The sequence below is a fragment of the Lycium barbarum genome, chromosome 7 (assembly GCF_019175385.1).
Source record: "Lycium barbarum isolate Lr01 chromosome 7, ASM1917538v2, whole genome shotgun sequence".
Lineage (NCBI taxonomy): Eukaryota > Viridiplantae > Streptophyta > Magnoliopsida > Solanales > Solanaceae > Lycium > Lycium barbarum.
The window spans coordinates 122,966,749-122,985,438 of NC_083343.1; the positions used below are offsets into that span (position 1 = coordinate 122,966,749).

The following is an 18,690-nucleotide window of genomic DNA, read 5'->3' on the forward strand; positions in this document are numbered from 1 at the left end:
CTATTTAAATAATTTTAAAAAATGAAAAACCCAACCCATCCTCTTCGATAGCCCACTTCACCACCGCCACTGCCGCCGCTGCCTCCTTCGCCGCCGCCGCTGCTCCACTTCAAAATCTATTTAATCAAATCTCCGACGAAAAGCGGCACCATTTTTTTAATTATTTAAATAGACTTTGAAGCGGCGAAGGCAGCGGCGGCAGTGAAGTGGGCTATCGGAGAGGATGGATTGGGTTTTTCAAATTTTTTTAATTATTTAAATAGATTTTAAAATAGAGTTTTTGTTAAAATTAATTTTTTTTGTTGACATGGCTTATTTTTTTTTTAAACAGGTAACATGACATGGCTTATTTTTATTTGTTTATTTTTCCATGTCACAGCAAGTGAGCTTCACGCGTGTGCCCAGCTAGCATGAAGGGTTCAAATGACACAGTTTATCTTATGTTCGGGGGTTCAGATGGTCAACATTTCAGTTAGGAGGTCTAAATGAAAAATCAGGACAAGTTTAGGGGTTCATCTATGACTTTGGCCTAGTCCTAACCAACTTATGACTCCAAAGTTTATATCCAATCTTCTAATACCAATCATGATAATTTTCAATGATAAAATTCAGCCAAATCTTCAAATATCAATAGACTCATTTTATCTTCTTCAACAATAAAATTTCAAGCTCAATAAAACCCACAATAATATTCTTCAATTTTCTTCATCCAAACCAGTTCAAATATATTAGGGATATATTCCCATCAATTTCAACCACAAATAGGCAATGAATCTTTAACTTTTTACTGCATATATATTATTCTTTTTTAATGTTAGTTATGCACTCATAATCTATTAAAAGTGGAAGAAGGAAAGGAGGGACAAGAAAAAAGAAATGAAAAGGAGTAGAAGAAGTTCTGGTTGAAATTATATTTGCTCAATTTCTTTTAATAAGGTTAAAAGTTAAACACCAAATTTTAAGAAAGGCCATTCAGTGAAAATTCTTGCTTGACCACTTAATGTCTGTTGGCTGCCATAGCTTGGGCCTTTCCCATTTAGTCCATATTTCAACAAGTAAACGACATATGGCCATCAATAACGTACGGGCAATTTGCCGGATTGTCCTTCGCTGGCATTTTTTTGCACGGATTGCCCTTCTTTTGGGGTGATCTTTAAATTTTACCCCTCATATTTGTGTTCTTTAAGTTTTGCCCTTCGCTTGGATACCTGAAGTTCTGAGTTCGAACCTCCGCTCAGGCATAAAATAAAAAAAATAATTTCGCAAGGCAGAGCTGGGGGGAGTATATGCCGGATCCGGCATACAATCCTTAAGGAAAAACTAAAGTTATGCCGGAGGGGGCAGACTTTGCCTTGAGACATATATTTTTTTTTTTTTACATTTCAAGACAAACTTTTAATTATGACTAAAGGAAAAGTTCCGTCTTATGGGGCATATTTTTAGTTATGCCTTAACTAAAAGTGTGCCCCATAAAATATAACTAAAAGTATGCCCCATAAGGCGGAACTTTTCCTTAAGGCATAACTAAAAGTTTGCCTTAAGGAAAAGTTCTGCCTTATGAGGCATACTTTTAGTTATGCCTTAATTAAAAGTTTGCCCCATAAGGCATAGTTCCTTAAAGAAAAGTTTTGCCCCATAAGACATAACTAAACTATGCCTTGAGGAAAAGTTATGCCGGAGAGGGCAGACTTTGCCTTTAGACATATATTTTTTTATTTTTTATTTTACTTTTCAAGGCAAACTTTTAATTATGCCTTAAGGAAAAGTTCCGCCTTATGGGGCATACTTTTAGTTATGCCTTAACTAAAAGTATGCCCCATAAAATATAACTAAAAGTATGCCCCATAAGGCGGAACTTTTCCTTAAGGCATAACTAAAAGTTCGCCTTAAGGAAAAGTTCTGCCTTATGAGGCATACTTTTGGTTATGCCTTAATTAAAAGTCTGCCCCATAAGGCATAGTTAAAAGTTTTGCCCCATAAGGCATAACTAAACTATGCCTTAAGGAAAAGTTATGCCCCCTCCGGCATAACTTTAGTTTTTCCTTAAGGATTTTATGCCGGATCCGGCATACACTCCCTCCAGCCCTGCCTTGCGAAATTTTTTTTTTATTTTATGCCTGAGCGGGGGTTCGAATCCAGAACCTCAGGTATCCAAGCTAAGGTTAAAACTTAAAGACCACAAATATGAGGGGCAAAATTTAAAGACCGCAAATATGAGGGGCAAAATTTAAAGACCACCCCAAAAGAAGGGCAATTCGCTGGGGTGGTCTTTAATTTTTGTCCCTCAAATCAGTGGTCTTTAATTTTTTCCCTTCGCTAAAAGTTTCTTGATTTTGGATTCAAACTCCTGCTCAGTTAAAAAAAAAAAAAAATCGCAAGACATAAGTTGGAATTCATAGGGCATCAGTTGGGAATTCGCAAGACATAAGTTGGAATTCGCAACCCCAACTTATGCATGCTCTCTCCTAAGGCAAAAAAAAAAAAAAAATCGCTGGAATTTTCCAAACTTCTAAAGTTATACCTTAAGGCAGAGGTTTGCCTTAGGCTAACTTCTGCCTTAAGGCATAAGTTGGGGTGGGGTCCAACTTATGTCTTGCGAATCCCAACTTATGTCTTGAATTTTTTTTTTATTGAGCCTGAGTTCGAATTCAGAACTTTTGGATGTTAAGCGAAGGGAAAATTAAAGACCACCCAAAAGAAGGGTAATCCGCACAAAAAAAAAAATATATGATAACGTACTACATTAATTTCAACACACGGAGTTCACTTTCATAGCTTACCATTCCATTACTTGAAGTTATTAATGATTTCAAATCATTTCATTATTTTGAGTTATTTGTTTCCTTGTCTGGCCATATCATCTTTTAGCAAATCTTAATATTAATGCTCTAAACTTTGTCCTCAACCAGAGTAATACATGGGTTATATTCAACAGTACTAGTTGTTCGGATGTGAAAGTAGTGGACCAAGTATCCAGAACCAGTACAGGCATTACTGTACTTATATGCAAATACAAATTCCGTATACATCAAATCATGAGACCCACTCTGCCTAGTTGGTCGGATCATTTAGTAAATGTTTACGTGAATTGATTAATATTTAAAAAATAAATAAATTTGAAGTTAAATTGAAAAAGAAAATTTGAAAGTTGAAGTTGTGTTTAGAAATGAAATACAATTGAAGTTTTGTGAGTGCAATTTGAAAAACTTAAAAACTGATTCTAAAACTTGGAATTTGAAGTTTGAAGTTAAAATAATGAACCAATTTAATAAACAAATACTTATTTAAAAAATAATCCTCAAATATTATTTCAAATTTTGTAAGCACAATCTATAGTACCCTACTTCTCAAATCTCTGACCATTCTTTTGAAAGGAAGAAATGATCTCTTCTTGTATGCTACCTTTTAAACCCTTTGAAAATTATTTAATTTTAAACTTTTCATCTTGATGACTTATAGTCGCACAAACATATATTTACGATTATTTTAGACCATAAATTTCAAAAACCTTTCTTTTTTTCGTAATCTCTATATCAATTAAACACTGCCAGTCCACCACATAAATTGGGATAGAGGATATTATTATTCTTCATTGATCCATCATGTGTAATTCTATTAAGGATAGAGTTTGAGTTCTCTCTGTGTAAGAAAATATTTACACAACATTGCATGTAATTTCACTTAATAAGCAACGATTGGCGTAAGTCACTTAATTATATAAATGTCAACTAAGTAGTAGTACTACTATTATGTTTTAATCCCAACAAATTGCAGTCTACCTATGTATGTTCTCTAACGAAGGGGATAAAAGGTTAAAGGTCCCTAGGCCACAATGTGAAATGATTCGAAAGGAAACAAAGGCCAAAAGCTCTAGGATAATATTGGGAGTTTTTACAATTATTGGTATCACAATTATAAGAGTTGTCAATCCAAAAGCTCTAATATTGGTATCACAATTATAAGAGTTGTCAATCCAAAAAGGACTAATATTTGACTGGGGAGAGTTTTTATCATGACTTGAGTTGAGTTGTGCATGAGCACATAGAAAGCTACATGTCACACATCCCTTGTTGTTTGTGGTGTTTTCGTTCTGATGGTCCCTTTTGGCTAATTTATTGTACGTCTTTAATTAACTTCTATCGACAGTATATAGCAAATATTTACGATGTGAGATTATTTAAAAGTTAATTGTAAGTAACTCATTTAATAAGTTTTTATTGGTTATAAGGAATTTGCTATGACAGCCGGTTAAATAACGCTCATGATGATATAAAAACTATTTATACTGTCAACTAATGTAACTTGAATCTACTTATTACTACCATATACCAAGTTTTATATATAGGTGTGGTCACGACTCAAGAGTTCAATTGATTTTGTATCCATTACATTTGTTTTTTTTAATTTGGGGGAATGTCATCTCACAGTGAAAGTAGACTGTGGAAAAGAGAGCCAAGAAATGACAAATTACTTTGTTATACAAATATTATTCTTTATTTTTTTTAATTTGTTGATGTAATACATTGATTAATTTGCCATCTTATTAAATTTACTCCCACTAACCATTTGATGTCCGCTATTTTCTCAATTATATAATCCAGCTGTTCAAAGAAAGAGAAGAGAACTATTAGGAAGAAAAAAAAGAAAAAAAGAGAAAAAAAAAAACTCGTAACAAAGCTGGAAAAAGGGAGAAAAGTATTTAATATATATATATATATATATATATGGATGAAAATTTGTAGCTAAAGTTATGGGATTTCCAAAAAACATTTGAAGCAAATATATGGTATATTTATTATTCTAATCATGATTAGAATTTTGATTTGGTTAAGTAAACTTCAATCATTAATTTGTAATCATGATACATGTCTCCCATCTGAGTAATTATTTGAGAAAATGAAGAAAAGAGAAATGGAAGGGAATCTCATCCGTAAAAAGATATGGTACTTAGATCTCAGAATGGATGGTCAATTAATTTTGATAATTAATTAAGAAGCTCAAATCAATTTCTTATCAACTTAATTTGAATATAATTAAGAAGTCCAAATCACTTTCCTGTCAAGTTTGACTCCTCAAAAACAAAACGAAATTACATTAACTTGGCTTGTCATACGTGTGTGAATATGTATGATGACTCGTGAACAAAAATTAGATTGAAGAAGAAAATTGCCCTCAACAGTAGTTATTTCTTGTATCATTTCCTAAGACGTACAGTGCTGCTGATGAACACGTGTGTGTGTAGAATGTGCAACATGACACTTGGACTAATTCATGCTGTTCAGGTGAAATTTTTTAATTTACTAGAATACACGTTTCTCTATGCTGCTGGTAGAACTCTATATTTACAAAATTTAATCAATATTTAAAGAGGATGAAAATTCAAGATTATAAGTCAATAGACCAATTATATTCCTCGCAACAGCCTAATATCATTGACCTGTAGCAAGAGTTCAAGATAATCAAAATCAATTAGGACACTAGCTAACTTTGTAATATGATATGTAAACTAAATTTCTCAAATTAAAATGATGAATATGGCAATTCCATGTTAACCTTCAAGGCTTCAACATGAATCATTCACATATCCAATCTTATGTTTTAAAGTTCTTATATATATATATATATATATACACACACTAGTTCTTGAAAGTCCGTACTGAGCCCGAGCCCAAGGTCAAGGTAAAGAGTATTCATAAAAATTTTAATTAGAAAAAAATAATTTGTTTTGCATTCTTTTCTGGCACAGCTCCTTTATATGGTTGCTTCTTAATTATGTATTATTAATTATTTAAGTTGATCGCACAATTGGATAACTTACTAAAAGAATTATTTATGACGAGGCAAGTATTGCAGGAAACAACTATTAAAGAGGCACATGTAACTTAATGCTTTGTAAATTAACATAATTTGAAGTATGTAAAACAATTTCAAACTAACTATAATTGTACATTGAAAATACATTTTAGTATTTTATGAATTTGTTAACATATAATTTTTAGCTTAAGATAAAAATCTATGTTTTGTTATATATTAATTAGCCATTCGTAATTTCGCTGGCTTATGCTTACGATGATTAAAGCCTAGGTCTAAATATATCTATACACACTATATTTATTCTTTCATTGAGAGACTTAGTGAACTTAACTGTAAATAAAGATAAAATTGACTCTTAACTTATTTTAATAGATGCTATTTCTAATTAACACGTAAAAAATATCAAAAGTATCAAAAAATAAATGTTTTTCTTAATTCAAAATTTCTTTTCCTTTCAAAAAAATGCATTTTCTTTTTCATTTTTTTTATTGTTAGTGGAATATCATTGTGTAAATTCACGTCATAATAAGCTATCAATCTCAAATAAATTAGGATTGATTAAATTTAAATAAATTAAGCATGTCTGAATGTGACGACATAACTAATAATTTTGTAAAATTGTGTTAAAATATCATACATAAATTTATATTTTCAAAATACAAATTAAAGATCATTTTTTTTGGTAAATAAATGAAGTTTCATTACCAAATTTAGATAGGCAGTACAAATCATGACAGCTGAGTAATGGACAATGGCCCCAGAACTTCAGCCAAACTACAGCAACTCCTCATAGCACTAATACCAAAACAAATACAAAGGCACTACACATTCTCAATTCAACCAACCTATACATGCACATCTATGTAGGATAAAAATTGAATTTGGCCAGCCATTGCGCAACCTTCAGCTTCATATTTCCACGGCAGTGGATTTCCTGAATAATTTGCTTCACTAGTCTATCAACTGGCTGTTGTGTACTTTGAATTAAAGATCATTAATAAACAAGAGCATGGGAAATTTAATAGTAATTTTAAAATTTACCCGGTGAAAAATACCATCTAGTACTTTTTCAACTGTAAATGCGCTCCTTAAAATTATTGTATTTTCTCATCTTTATCACTATTATTTTTGTTAGATATGACATCATCATTTTAGACAACTTTTAAAGCATTTTAAAGGATCTCAAAATTTGTTATATTTATACCTAAGTGAATGTGGCAGTCTAAGTAAAGTACGGATAGAAAAAGTATATATCCACATACAAAAAGTTAATTTGTGGGAGTATGTATTACCAAAATAGGTTTGTAAATTTCTTGATTTATTTAAAACACACTTTTGCATACGGTGTCATATATATCAAACATAAGGGCAAAATTGAAAGTGCAAAACATTTGGTTAGCAAACTTCCCAACAAAAAAGTTGAGAACTAACTAAGGACTACAAAACCCATTATATTGTTACGTACTTATAATATATGGTAATATATATCTCACAAGAAAATCAATTTAAGTAGACAAAATTTTATAATAATTCCTTCAAACAAGCACAAGCTTATCACCATATGTGTTTTTTTAGTATGAAGACCGAGTAGATTCAAAGCAATGTAAACTAATGGAAATCTCTCCTTAGAAACAGTTGCATAGATTGAGACATAAATGTGAAGCAAGCGTTTGTGAAGTTAGCCTGACCCGTTTGGTTTATCATAAGAAGAAATCTTGGAGATCATCTATGAGTGTTAGTTAGTTATAATCATGTCATTATTTCTTCGAGATCATCAATGAGTGTAAGTTAGTTATAATCATGTCATTTATTAGATAAATTATAGATAATTAATCGACAAAAGATAACTGATAATATGATAAACTAATATGATAAACTGATAACTAACCTGCTATCACCGATTAAGATTTGTTACACGAAAAATAAGTACTAGCAGGACTAAGAGGTTAAAAAAATAAAATTTAGACCTTTTTCTTTCTGTATCACCAAATTCCTATTCATTATGGCAATTTGTTTTTGTCTTCCATTGAAACAGATTTCTTACAATGAGCAATTGCAGCTTGTATAGCAGCTTGTAACTCTTCCATAGTGCTATCACTTGAAGAAGAATTAGTATAATTATTATAAGCTCCTCCTGTTGATGTTGCTACAAGCAGACCACTATTTGTAGGAGATGTTCTTATTGAAGCTGGTGCTGAATATTGCCTAATCTCTTTATTCTCTCCTCTTAATAAATTCCCAGAAAAAGAATATGATTGCCTATGAAATTGCATATTCTTTTTACTTCTAAAAGATAAAAATGGCCTTACCATTCTTATGTACCTCTTCACAACTTGAGTCATCATATCAAATGTCATCTTCTTGCCATATTGTTGTGACCTCTCTTTGTTTTCTTTTTGATCTTTAACTTCATGCCCTTTTCTCCATTTTGGTGTCCCAAAAAGGGAAAAAGACTTGGCCTTTTGTTTTCCCTTAGATGTATAAGTAATATCCTCATCTAATAATACTCTTCGATTCTTGGACTTTTGGACTTTATGGTCTTCAAAAAAGTGATCTTTTGTTGGAAGAGTGAAACTATCAAGGGAATTGGTGGAAGATCTAGGGGATGATATGGGGAGATGAGAAAGAAGGTGAAGAGGAAGTAAGTGGCCATGGAAGAAAATATCATCAGCTGGTGATAAATCTATGGCAAATGATGATGAAGAAGAAGTAGAAGGTGGGATTTGTTTTGTTTGTTGAAATGAGATTGTGAATGAGAATTCATGTGAAGGAGATGATGAATTAGATGAAGGTGGTGTTGATGAGGCTTCAATGCTGCTGATGACCTTTTGATGATCACTTTCTTGATTTCTCTGCTTCTTTTCTTTGTGATCTCTCATGTTTTGGTGTTGGATGTCCATATGGATGTGTTTAGAGGGTAACAGAAGTGCTATAGTAAGATCTAATATGGAGTGTTTCTCTAACTTTTCTCTTATTATTCTTCTTTGTATAAAGGGACAAAAAAATTACACAAAAAGAAGAGGAAGAAGAAGAAGAAGAAGATAAGGATATGAGAAGAAGGGGTTTTTGTTATTGGTGGACAGAGTTATTCGATATATCTATGTTGGTGAAAAATATTAAATACTTCCTCCCGTCTCAATTTATGTGACATCATTTGATTTGGCACGGAATTGAAGAAAGAAATGAAGACTTTTGAAATGTGTGATCCAAACAAGCTTTATATAAATGTCTTGTTGTAAATCATTTCATAAAGTTAAATTGTTTCTAAATATAAAAATGTGACATTCTTTTTGGGACAGACTAAAAAGGAAATCGTGTCACATAAATTGGGACAGAGGGAGTACTACATAGAATTAGTCGAGGTGTGTACAAACCGACCCGCACCCCATAGTTATATTTAGAAAGGTCTTTATTATTGGGTGATGGTGCAGGGGAGGGAGTTCTTGCTCGTAGACTAATATGTCGTATGAAGGGACAAAATGATTTAGAAAAAAAAAAAGAGTAAGGATATGATAAGAATGGATTTTTGTTATTGGTGGACAGAGTTATTTAGTAATTATTCCGGTAGAAGATAGCAAATATTTCTTAAAATTAGTTGAGATATGCGTGTTAAGTTGGTATGGACTCCATATATATATATATATATATAGACTTTATTGTTAGGGGATGGTGCAGGGGAAGGCGGGGTGGGGGGTTTTGGGGGGGGGGGGGGGTTTCTTGATTGTAGACCAAAATGTTTTATACTAAGTCTGTTGTGTGGCAATTATAGTAAATGGACATAGTTGAAGGTTTTGGGCGTGTGGTGGGCTGGTGGCTCTGAGATGGAAATGAAATTTTTGCAAAGGGGATGGGATCTTTTTTCATGTAAGCAGTTAAAGTTGCCAGTTATTGGGAAAGAACACTGACAGAACAAAGTCCAAGGTTTTCTAGCTTTTTGTAAAAATCTGTAGGTGAAACATATTATTGTACTATAATAAGTAGTAGTATAATGTAATGTAAAATAATGGGTATCTAGCTTTGGACACCATTTCATAATACTCAAATGATTTCCCCATTCTACTAAGAAGTCATGCTCACGTACGGCGTACCTACACATTCTTAAATGTCTTAAAGAGCTACTACCAACCGATGTAGGTGAAAGAAAAAATTAACAGAAAATAAAACAAAGAACGGCTCTGAGGCGTGAAGATTCGACTGTTCTTAAAGAGTTATAGCTTGTATAGATTTTGGGGAAACACAAACGATTCTTTTTAGAATATAACAAAGTCAAAATATATTTACAGATTTTTCTATACTACTTCGTTGACCCTTTCAAAAAATACACCTTACATTCTGTCACAGAAATAAAAGTAATATATTTAATTTAGGATCCGACCGGGCCCGTGCCCCAAGTGCCAAGTCTTTAATATATATTATACATTATATAATTACTTACACACTTTAGGAGTGTGTACTTATTAAAGTATATAATGTGACAAGGACTTTTAAGGTCCACAAATAACTCTTCCATCACCAATGTGGGAGAGTACTTATATTCCCAATTTGATATAGCAAACTATCTTTTGAGTAGTAGGTTTGTATCCTTTCACCCTTAAATATGAGTATCGAGTTCTAACCTTGAAAATATAGAATGTCCTAGCAGAGAGCGCATTACCCTTTTAGTAATTTTATCTAATGTGAATCCGGATTAATCGGATAATAAATTCCGGATACCCGATGATTAATCGGAAAATATTAGATGCACTGCACCTTTCGCAAGAAGAATCTTTGATTTGATAACACAATTAGATTATTTTCTTCCCACTTAGATTGGCAATTTCAGTGTCTTGGTATCCTCGTTCTACACCAAATGACTTGGGAAAAGCTGTTTTATTCTTCTAGTTTCTTAATTAGTGCTTGGTACTTTCTCACTGTCCGTTGCAATTTGAATTTTGCAGAGTTAAATTTCTTTTACTTTCAGTATAATTCAGATACACAGTCCTTAAGTTCTTAAAAATAATTTATATATTTACATATTACGTAAAAAGTAATATATGTCACAATAATTAATAATTCAAAATATTAAAAAACATATGAAAGAATCGCGGTCGAAGAAAAACTCATTTGACTCTCGAAATTAGAAAGCTGCCACATAAATTGAGACGAAGGGAATACTTGTTTTGGGGTCTGATTAACTTGCATTTGCATCGAACGTGCACTTTAAAGATAAAACACTTCTTATCAAAGGTGACTCTGTTAAAGATTATGAGATGTTTCATTAACGATAAAGAATACTTACTACGTACTCTACCACAAGTACTTACTACGTACCCTACCACAAGTCTACAACCTTTGATGGTAGGTCTTTTATTTTATGGCCTCTATTAGACTACTAGGTAGAAGATATTCTCGTCTAGCACCAGTTTGCACACTTCGTTATTTAATACTTTGATATATCGGTGTGTGTGGTGTGTAAGCAATGCCAAAATGGTATATGTACATATAAGTAGAGTATTTAACAACACAATTTTTAATTAATGAGGGAGTTGTTTCTAATAAGAAGTTTACCAACTCTTTTCATTTTTCATTCAAGTTGGTGAAAACTTTAATTTGATGTAGTCTACTGTAAGAAACTTCTTAACCACCAATTTTGAACTTTTACCCCCTGTTTGGATGGAGGTTTCCCGCAGTTCATTAATGTATGGTTTTCTATGAAATTATGTTTGTTTCCATTATTCTTAAAACTATATGGTATGGTGTTGTAAACCCGTGGTTCATTCCATGGTTATATAACCATGAAAAGTCCCAATTTTTGAAACCACGAATTTGGTGGTTTTTCCGTGGTTACATATTTTATTTCTCCATTATACTCCACCCCTACCCTACCACTCACCCCCCATCCCACCCCTGCCCCACCCTACCACTCACCCCACCCCACCCCCGCGCCCAACTACCCCACTCCTTTGCCACTCACCCCAACCACCACCCACTCCTTTGCCACTCACCCCAACCACCACCCACTACTCCTCACCACCGCCCAACCCCACCCCACAACAACTCACCCCCACGCTCACCCCACACCAGCCACCCCTCCACCACCCCCACCCACTGCCCCTTACCACCACCCAACCCCACCCCCACAACCACTCACCCCCACCCTACCACCCACTACCCCCACTCTCATCCCACAACCACCCACCTCACACCACCCAACCCTCCACCAGCCCCACCCACTACCTACTTATTTTTTAAAGTTCCTATTTTATTCTTTTCCTGAGTTTTATTAATATATATAAATTAATTTCTAATTAAGAGTTAAGGGTATTTTAGTAAACTTACAAGTTATTATACAGTACCATACAAACCAAACAATACAAATATTATTAAACCACAACAAACTACAGTCTATCCAAACATTGTGTTCATTAATACAGTACAATACAATACAACGCCATACTGTACCATACCATACTGTACATTAATGAACCATGGGAAAGGACCATCCAAACAGTGGGTTAAGTGTTTTTAACAAATTAACTTGACCTTTTCCAAATTCGGTCTCTAGTAATTGACCATTTAAACATGCTGAAATTCTATCCATCCCAACACCTCATAGTTGCACTGCAACCATATATATGGTCTAATTCTTCTATGAGTCATTTTTCACTCAATTACTATAATTTTTCCACTTGTGATCATATGTGTGAGCTATGTATTGTTGGAAATTGATTAATTTCCTTGTAAATAGAATCTTGATTTTTTCCTTGTATGTTGGGTCTTATATTTATTTTCTTTTTCTAAGTAATGCCTACATGGAGTATATTATAAGCATATGATTATTTGTCTAAGAAAGCTTTCAATGCCCCTATCTCATATGAAATGATGATGATCTGCTTACGTAACAAAGACAACCACAATGGATTTAATTTCAACATGTGCGACTTCTAGAAGTCTATCCTTAGACTCTTGGTATACTATCCAGTTGAAAATTGCATAACAAACAAAGAGACGTAAGAAGAAAATGAGTTTGTTGATTGATGGAACTTGGTAGGTTATGCAACCTCCAAATGGTTATATAATAAGATAAGAGTCAAACATTCCCATCTAACTAGTATGAGTATACAATATGATTTGCATATTATGTTGGAAAAAGTGAGAGAGGTATCTTGCAATAGGTCTCCAGATTCATGCTTATCAAAAAATGTCTAATTTTTTTTTTTTTTTAACATTTAGCGTATCGTTATTATTTCATATATGGATTATTATTTCTATTCTAGTCGTTAGTTAGTCCATTATGATTAAATATCTCCATTCCCCTTGTGAGGACACACATTATTTTTCTTCTTGTGAGACACGTAACAAAAGTATTCTTTTTCTTTTTCTCGTCATGTTTTCTGTTATAACTCCTTCTTCTTTCTTCTTTTTGCTCCTTATTTTTATTAGAAAAGTTTGTTGAATACTGATGAATACTTACACAAGTGAAATATCCTTAACGATAATATCATCAATACGCCTCAAGCTGGATGAGAATCTCCGTGATTATATTCCAATAACGTAAGGCTTTATATGAGGACAGAAATAGAAGTGTTACGCCCCATTCAAATGATGCTTTTCTCAATTTTTTATCAAAGTTCATCCTATTATATATTAAGATTAGAATTATTCAATTCAAATCTCCACAATAGATTAGCAGATAAATACGTATGATTAGGCAGAATACATGCTTTATATTAGATTTTGTATTAAAATTTAATATATCAACAGAATTCTGTACACCTAAGAATTTAATTAAAATGTCACCTGTTTAACATACTTTATTATTTTTACATAATGAAAGTACAGTGCCATATGCATCAATCGATCAAATCAGCGCATGTTGAATTAATCTCTTATAGTATTGTCAATAAAAACAATTTATCTTCTATAGTCGAAGAATTAACATAAAAACTAACTGATCCCTATGAAGAGGACTAATATTTGTTTTGGTTCAAACTCTTTTCCTTTTAAACACGTGATTTTAATGAAAGTTTGTGACTTTGTGGAACACATACACGTATTATGTACAGTGTTAAAAAGAAACAGCAAGTGACCTAATGGTTGGTATAATCAAGACCCAAAAGACTATAAGATCAGCCGTATAGTTAAAAGATGTACTGATTATCGATAGATATAAATTATCAATCGTCGAACATTAGAAAAATAGAAAAACGGAATTGAAGAAGAAAGACTTTGTCCTAAAAGATCATTGTCCTCAAAGAACAATTTCCTTCGGAATTCATAAGGCCCTAGTATAATGCGAATTAACTTCAACTACTTCAAGAGAGTCCTTATATTTATAAAATTTATGAGATAACTTTTCAAAAAAGCAATTCTTTTAAGACCACCAAATATTACAATTTTACTTAATACTGAATTGGATCAATTTCTCCTTAACAAATAAATATTTTGGGCTATTTGATCTTTTCCCATCTGACAAAAATATTCTTATATTCTTGCTAGTCCACAAGTTTTCCTATGCCAAAACGGTTTCCGTCATTTTCTCTACTCGTTGTTATATTGCTCTTTAAGGACCACACACACGTCACACGTGTACTAACAAGTGGCCCTCTTTAAGGCCATGTTAAAAGCACATTACAATTTTGGCTACTTAGTTAAGGTCGTGAATATCTCAATCATAGAGGCATTATATGGATGGACAGTTCATCTTTTCCACTAGAACCACATTCAATCATCCAAAAAATATACATAAATCTAAAGATAAGAAATGGGGGGAAAAAGTCTGAGGAGTGAAGAAAGGACACTTTCAACATTTTATTTTGTCTTATGCCATGTTGCTTGCTTACTTGTCTTTTCTTAATTCCTTTAGACTTTCAAGTGGCTTAGTGGAGAAAGCAGAAAAAGGGGAGAAAAAGTTATCCCCACAAAGAATCTTTGTTGCTATGACTGTGAACTCTTTGTTTTATCCTACGTTTGCTTCTCTCTTTCTCTCGTTCTGTGCCCCACCCCACCATACTACTTTACCCCTGTAGTCACAAGAAGAAAATTTGGTTAGTATATGTGTTGGACTTTTTCTTCTTTAGGAGTTTAGGAGTGTTGTTCATTTTGTTTTATGATTGTGGTGTTCGAGTCTGTTTGTGTGTATCTTAATTAATTCTACGGTGTATCTGTTACTTTCCACAAGCACATGTAGCGAATAACACTATTCACTAAAGCTTGAATAGATGAGAAAAAATCACTTAGGAGTAGTTTTTTGTCTCCGTTGGGGATTGAAAGTAAGACTCCATGACTCTCAATCCACCTCAATTGACCATTACGTCACAGCCTTGAATGCGAAAAGTTGTTTTTGCCGGTGCATAAACTATAGTAATTATTATGTGGGATATAACTTTTTGTCCCTTAGATATTGATGTATTCTGATTTCAAATTTTGTGATATGGTTAAGCAGATTTAACTTTTAATCAATTCACATGTGTGATTTTGATCTCTTTATATCTGAGATATCTTATAATTTGACTAATTTTTAAAATAATTATTCTCAAATATGAAGTAACTATACAAATTTAACATAACGCACGGATAATTAAATGATTTTTGTGTTAACAATTTATTAGTTTGTGAAAATTCACAAGCCTTGGGATAAAAAAATACCCATTTTTAGTTAATATAATATGTCAATGTTCCAGGGCAAACCCAGCTTCAATGGATGGATAGCAGCACAAATCAAAGACTTGTCTAGCGCTATTAAAGCCGTAAAGGTATTTTCCAAATTCTAAGAGACAAAAGGGTGAGACAAAAACACAAAACAGCCGTTCATTAATACTTCTACATTAAGAGGTTGACACAATGAGAAAATACATACTTTGTGTCTTTGGCACTAACGGATAAAACCAAATAAACTCAAGACAACTCTTGTTTGGAAAAAATTCCCTCCAGCTCTGCAGCCACAAGTATACCTGGTCCCAATATTTGAATTGGAAAGTGCAGTAACATGACAGCTACTTAGCAAGGTGGTTTTTTGTATAACTATTTGGTAATCCGGTATCCACGGGCCATGGCCCGACTAGTCCCATTTCTCACCATGTCGCACACGCGGAGAAGTGTCATCACCAAAGTTCGAACTTGAGACCTCTGGTGTGATTAAAAGGTGAATGCCTCCATTCTACAACATGCCACTGCACCCCCTCGGTTGTAGTAGCAAGGTTTATAATCATCAGCTATCCGGTATCCGTTAGTCATGCCTCGACTGGTCCAATTTCTCATAGGGCACGTTAAAGAAGTAGTGTTATCACCAAACTTCGAACAAAAGACTTCAGATTAAAGAGTGAACGGATCCCACCCTACGACATTTTCCCACACTTCGATGTATTGCAACTCTTTAGAAGTGTCATTTTTGCAAATTCATAAACTATCTTATTAATTCTTTGTTTATTTTACACCACTATAGTTATTGGTTTATACTACAATACTTCATCTTTTTTCACATCAAGAGATAGCGACTAGTTAGTAATTACTATAAAATCAACCCCGGTAGCCATTTATACTACTACAATCTTATCTTCTAGCAGTCCAGCTAAGGGTGTCAACCGGTTTGAACCGGAAAGGCAACCGGTTATAAAACCGGCCGGTTTCCGGTCTAAAAACCGGAACCTGCCACCGGTTCCGGTTTACCGGTTAGAAACCCGAAACCGGAACCGGTCCGGTTCAAAACGTCCAAAACCTCTTTTTTTTTTGTTTTTGTATAGTATATATATATATATATATATATATATATATATATATATTATAGTATTTATTAGTATATTGTAGGTATATTTACATATGTTATATAAGTTTATAAGTAAAGTTTATATATTTACTGACTAACAAGCTAACAGCAAGTCAGTAATACAGCATATACGTGTATATATATTAAGTTAAATGCTTAAGTTATACTACATATACCTAAAATATAGTAAGAATATACTTATATATATATATATATATTGAAGAGGAGAGACACAGATGCCCCAGTGCGGAGGTGTGAGAGGTTGGCCATGGATGGTTTCAGACGAGATAGGGGTAGGCCGAAGAAGTATTGGAGAGAGGTAATTAGGCACGACATGGCGCAACTACAGCTTACCGAGGACATGACCTTAGATAAGAGGGTTTGGAGGACCCAAATTAGGGTAGAAGGCTAGTAGATAGTCTCGTTATCCGTTATTATTAGTAGTCGCACTATTGCAATATAGTTTCTTGTGCTCCGATTTCTGCTATTATCTGTTATTTCCTGTGCTTTGATTATCCTGTGTTATCTGCTCCGATTTCTGCTATTATCTGTTATTTCCTGTGCCGCTTGCATTATTGCATTTCCATATCGCTTTGAATCTCTAATCTCTTATTCGAATCTCTTAACCTTATCTGACTTCTTTTTATGCTTTTATTGAGTCGAGGGTCTTTCGGAAACAGCCGTCCTACCTTGGTAGGAGTAAGGTCTGCGTACACTCTACCCTCCCCAGACCCCACGATGTGGGATTTCACTGGGTTGTTGTTGTTGTAGTATATTTTAGTTATTCTTCAAGTATATAACTTTCTAGTTTTTAATTTAAGTAGATGTATCATGTATATTATAAGTATATTCTTAGTATATTTTAGGTATATTCCTAACTTAATATAAGTAAAAATATGAACACAAGTAAATAGAAGAAAGCTCAATGAGCCATATATTTTATTCATTCTTGGATAACATTTATTTGCAAGTTGTAGTTTTTTTAACTTGCAAATAATACATGAGTTGCAAAGAAATAGTAGAATAATAAAATCACCAATTCTCAATTATTTGGTTAATTTCCCCCATATCATAATCGGTCATGGAGATATCTTCAAAGTCTTCCACTTGGTCCGGTCCACTTGCTATCAAATCTTCAATCTCTTCCTCTTCGCCTTCCTCCGCTTCTAAGTTTTGGTTGCGTCGCTCCGATCTAATCCAATCGCGAATGCACACTAATACTTGCAAACTAAAGCCGAATAATGAGTGTCTATGGTCTCCAATTTGTTGTCTTCCTTGGCTAAATGCACTCTCCGAAGCCACGATTGATACTTGAACCGTAAGGATATCTCGAGCCATTCTTGAGAGTATTGGATGACTTGCCTTGTATTTCTTCCACCATGCTAAGACGTCCAGCTCATCTAGTTCCTTGATATCCGCATTTGGCTGCATCAAATAAAAGTGATATTTATCAAAGTTTACATCACAAGAAGGAGTTGGATATGAATGTAAAACTTTTAAACCCGACAAACCCTTTTTGCTACTTTGAGAAATAGTAGGGCGTGGAGCAACGGGTGTAGCATGTTCTTCCAAATTAGAATAATGAGTAAAAACTTTTCTAAACTCGTCATCAATAGCGGTTTCGGCTTCAGCTAAAGATGGTTGAACTCCCTTTTCAATTTCTAAAAATGTATAAATTTGACCAACCAATGCTTTAGTATAAGACACTTTTAAACAAGGATTTAAAAGAGAACCCAATATAAATAAAGTTGGGATGGGAAAAAAATACTTCTTAAATTTTGTTGTCATATCAAAAATAATCGCTTGATAACCGGGTTTATATTTATACTCTTGTAAAACTCTAGCTATTTCAGCTAAGTAGGCTAAAATTTCAGTTACCGTGGGATAGAATTGTCTAGAAAAAACAAGAGTTGCATTATAAAAAATTTCTAAGAGTTCAACACATTCCTTAACATCTTCCCAATTCGTAAAATTTAACCAATCATCACTATTAAAGTTATATTTGTTGTGAACTTATTGTATGGGAATCATATACTCATATGATTGTTGTAGTATAATGTAAGTGTAGTTCCACCTAGTCTCAATTTCTACTTGAATTTTCCTAGGTCTAAGGTTATTTTCCACACAAGCAT

The 18,690-nt window shown here is 33.4% G+C and overlaps 1 protein-coding gene across 1 annotated transcript; it reads right to left on the bottom strand.

The window, feature by feature from the left end:
* Positions 1–7,683: 7,683 nt before the first annotated feature.
* LOC132604101 (BRI1 kinase inhibitor 1-like) lies at positions 7,684–9,025 on the bottom strand. Its single transcript, XM_060317440.1, has one exon. It carries the CDS (start codon positions 8,712–8,714, stop codon positions 7,815–7,817), a length of 900 nt encoding a protein of 299 aa, XP_060173423.1. The 5' UTR covers positions 8,715–9,025; the 3' UTR covers positions 7,684–7,814.
* Between the last annotated feature and the right edge of the window lie 9,665 nt (positions 9,026–18,690).

Bases quoted from the DNA above. Each gene is read 5' to 3' on its own strand.
- LOC132604101 (XM_060317440.1), bottom strand. From the start codon at position 8,714: ATGGACATCCAACACCAAAACATGAGAGATCACAAAGAAAAGAAGCAG.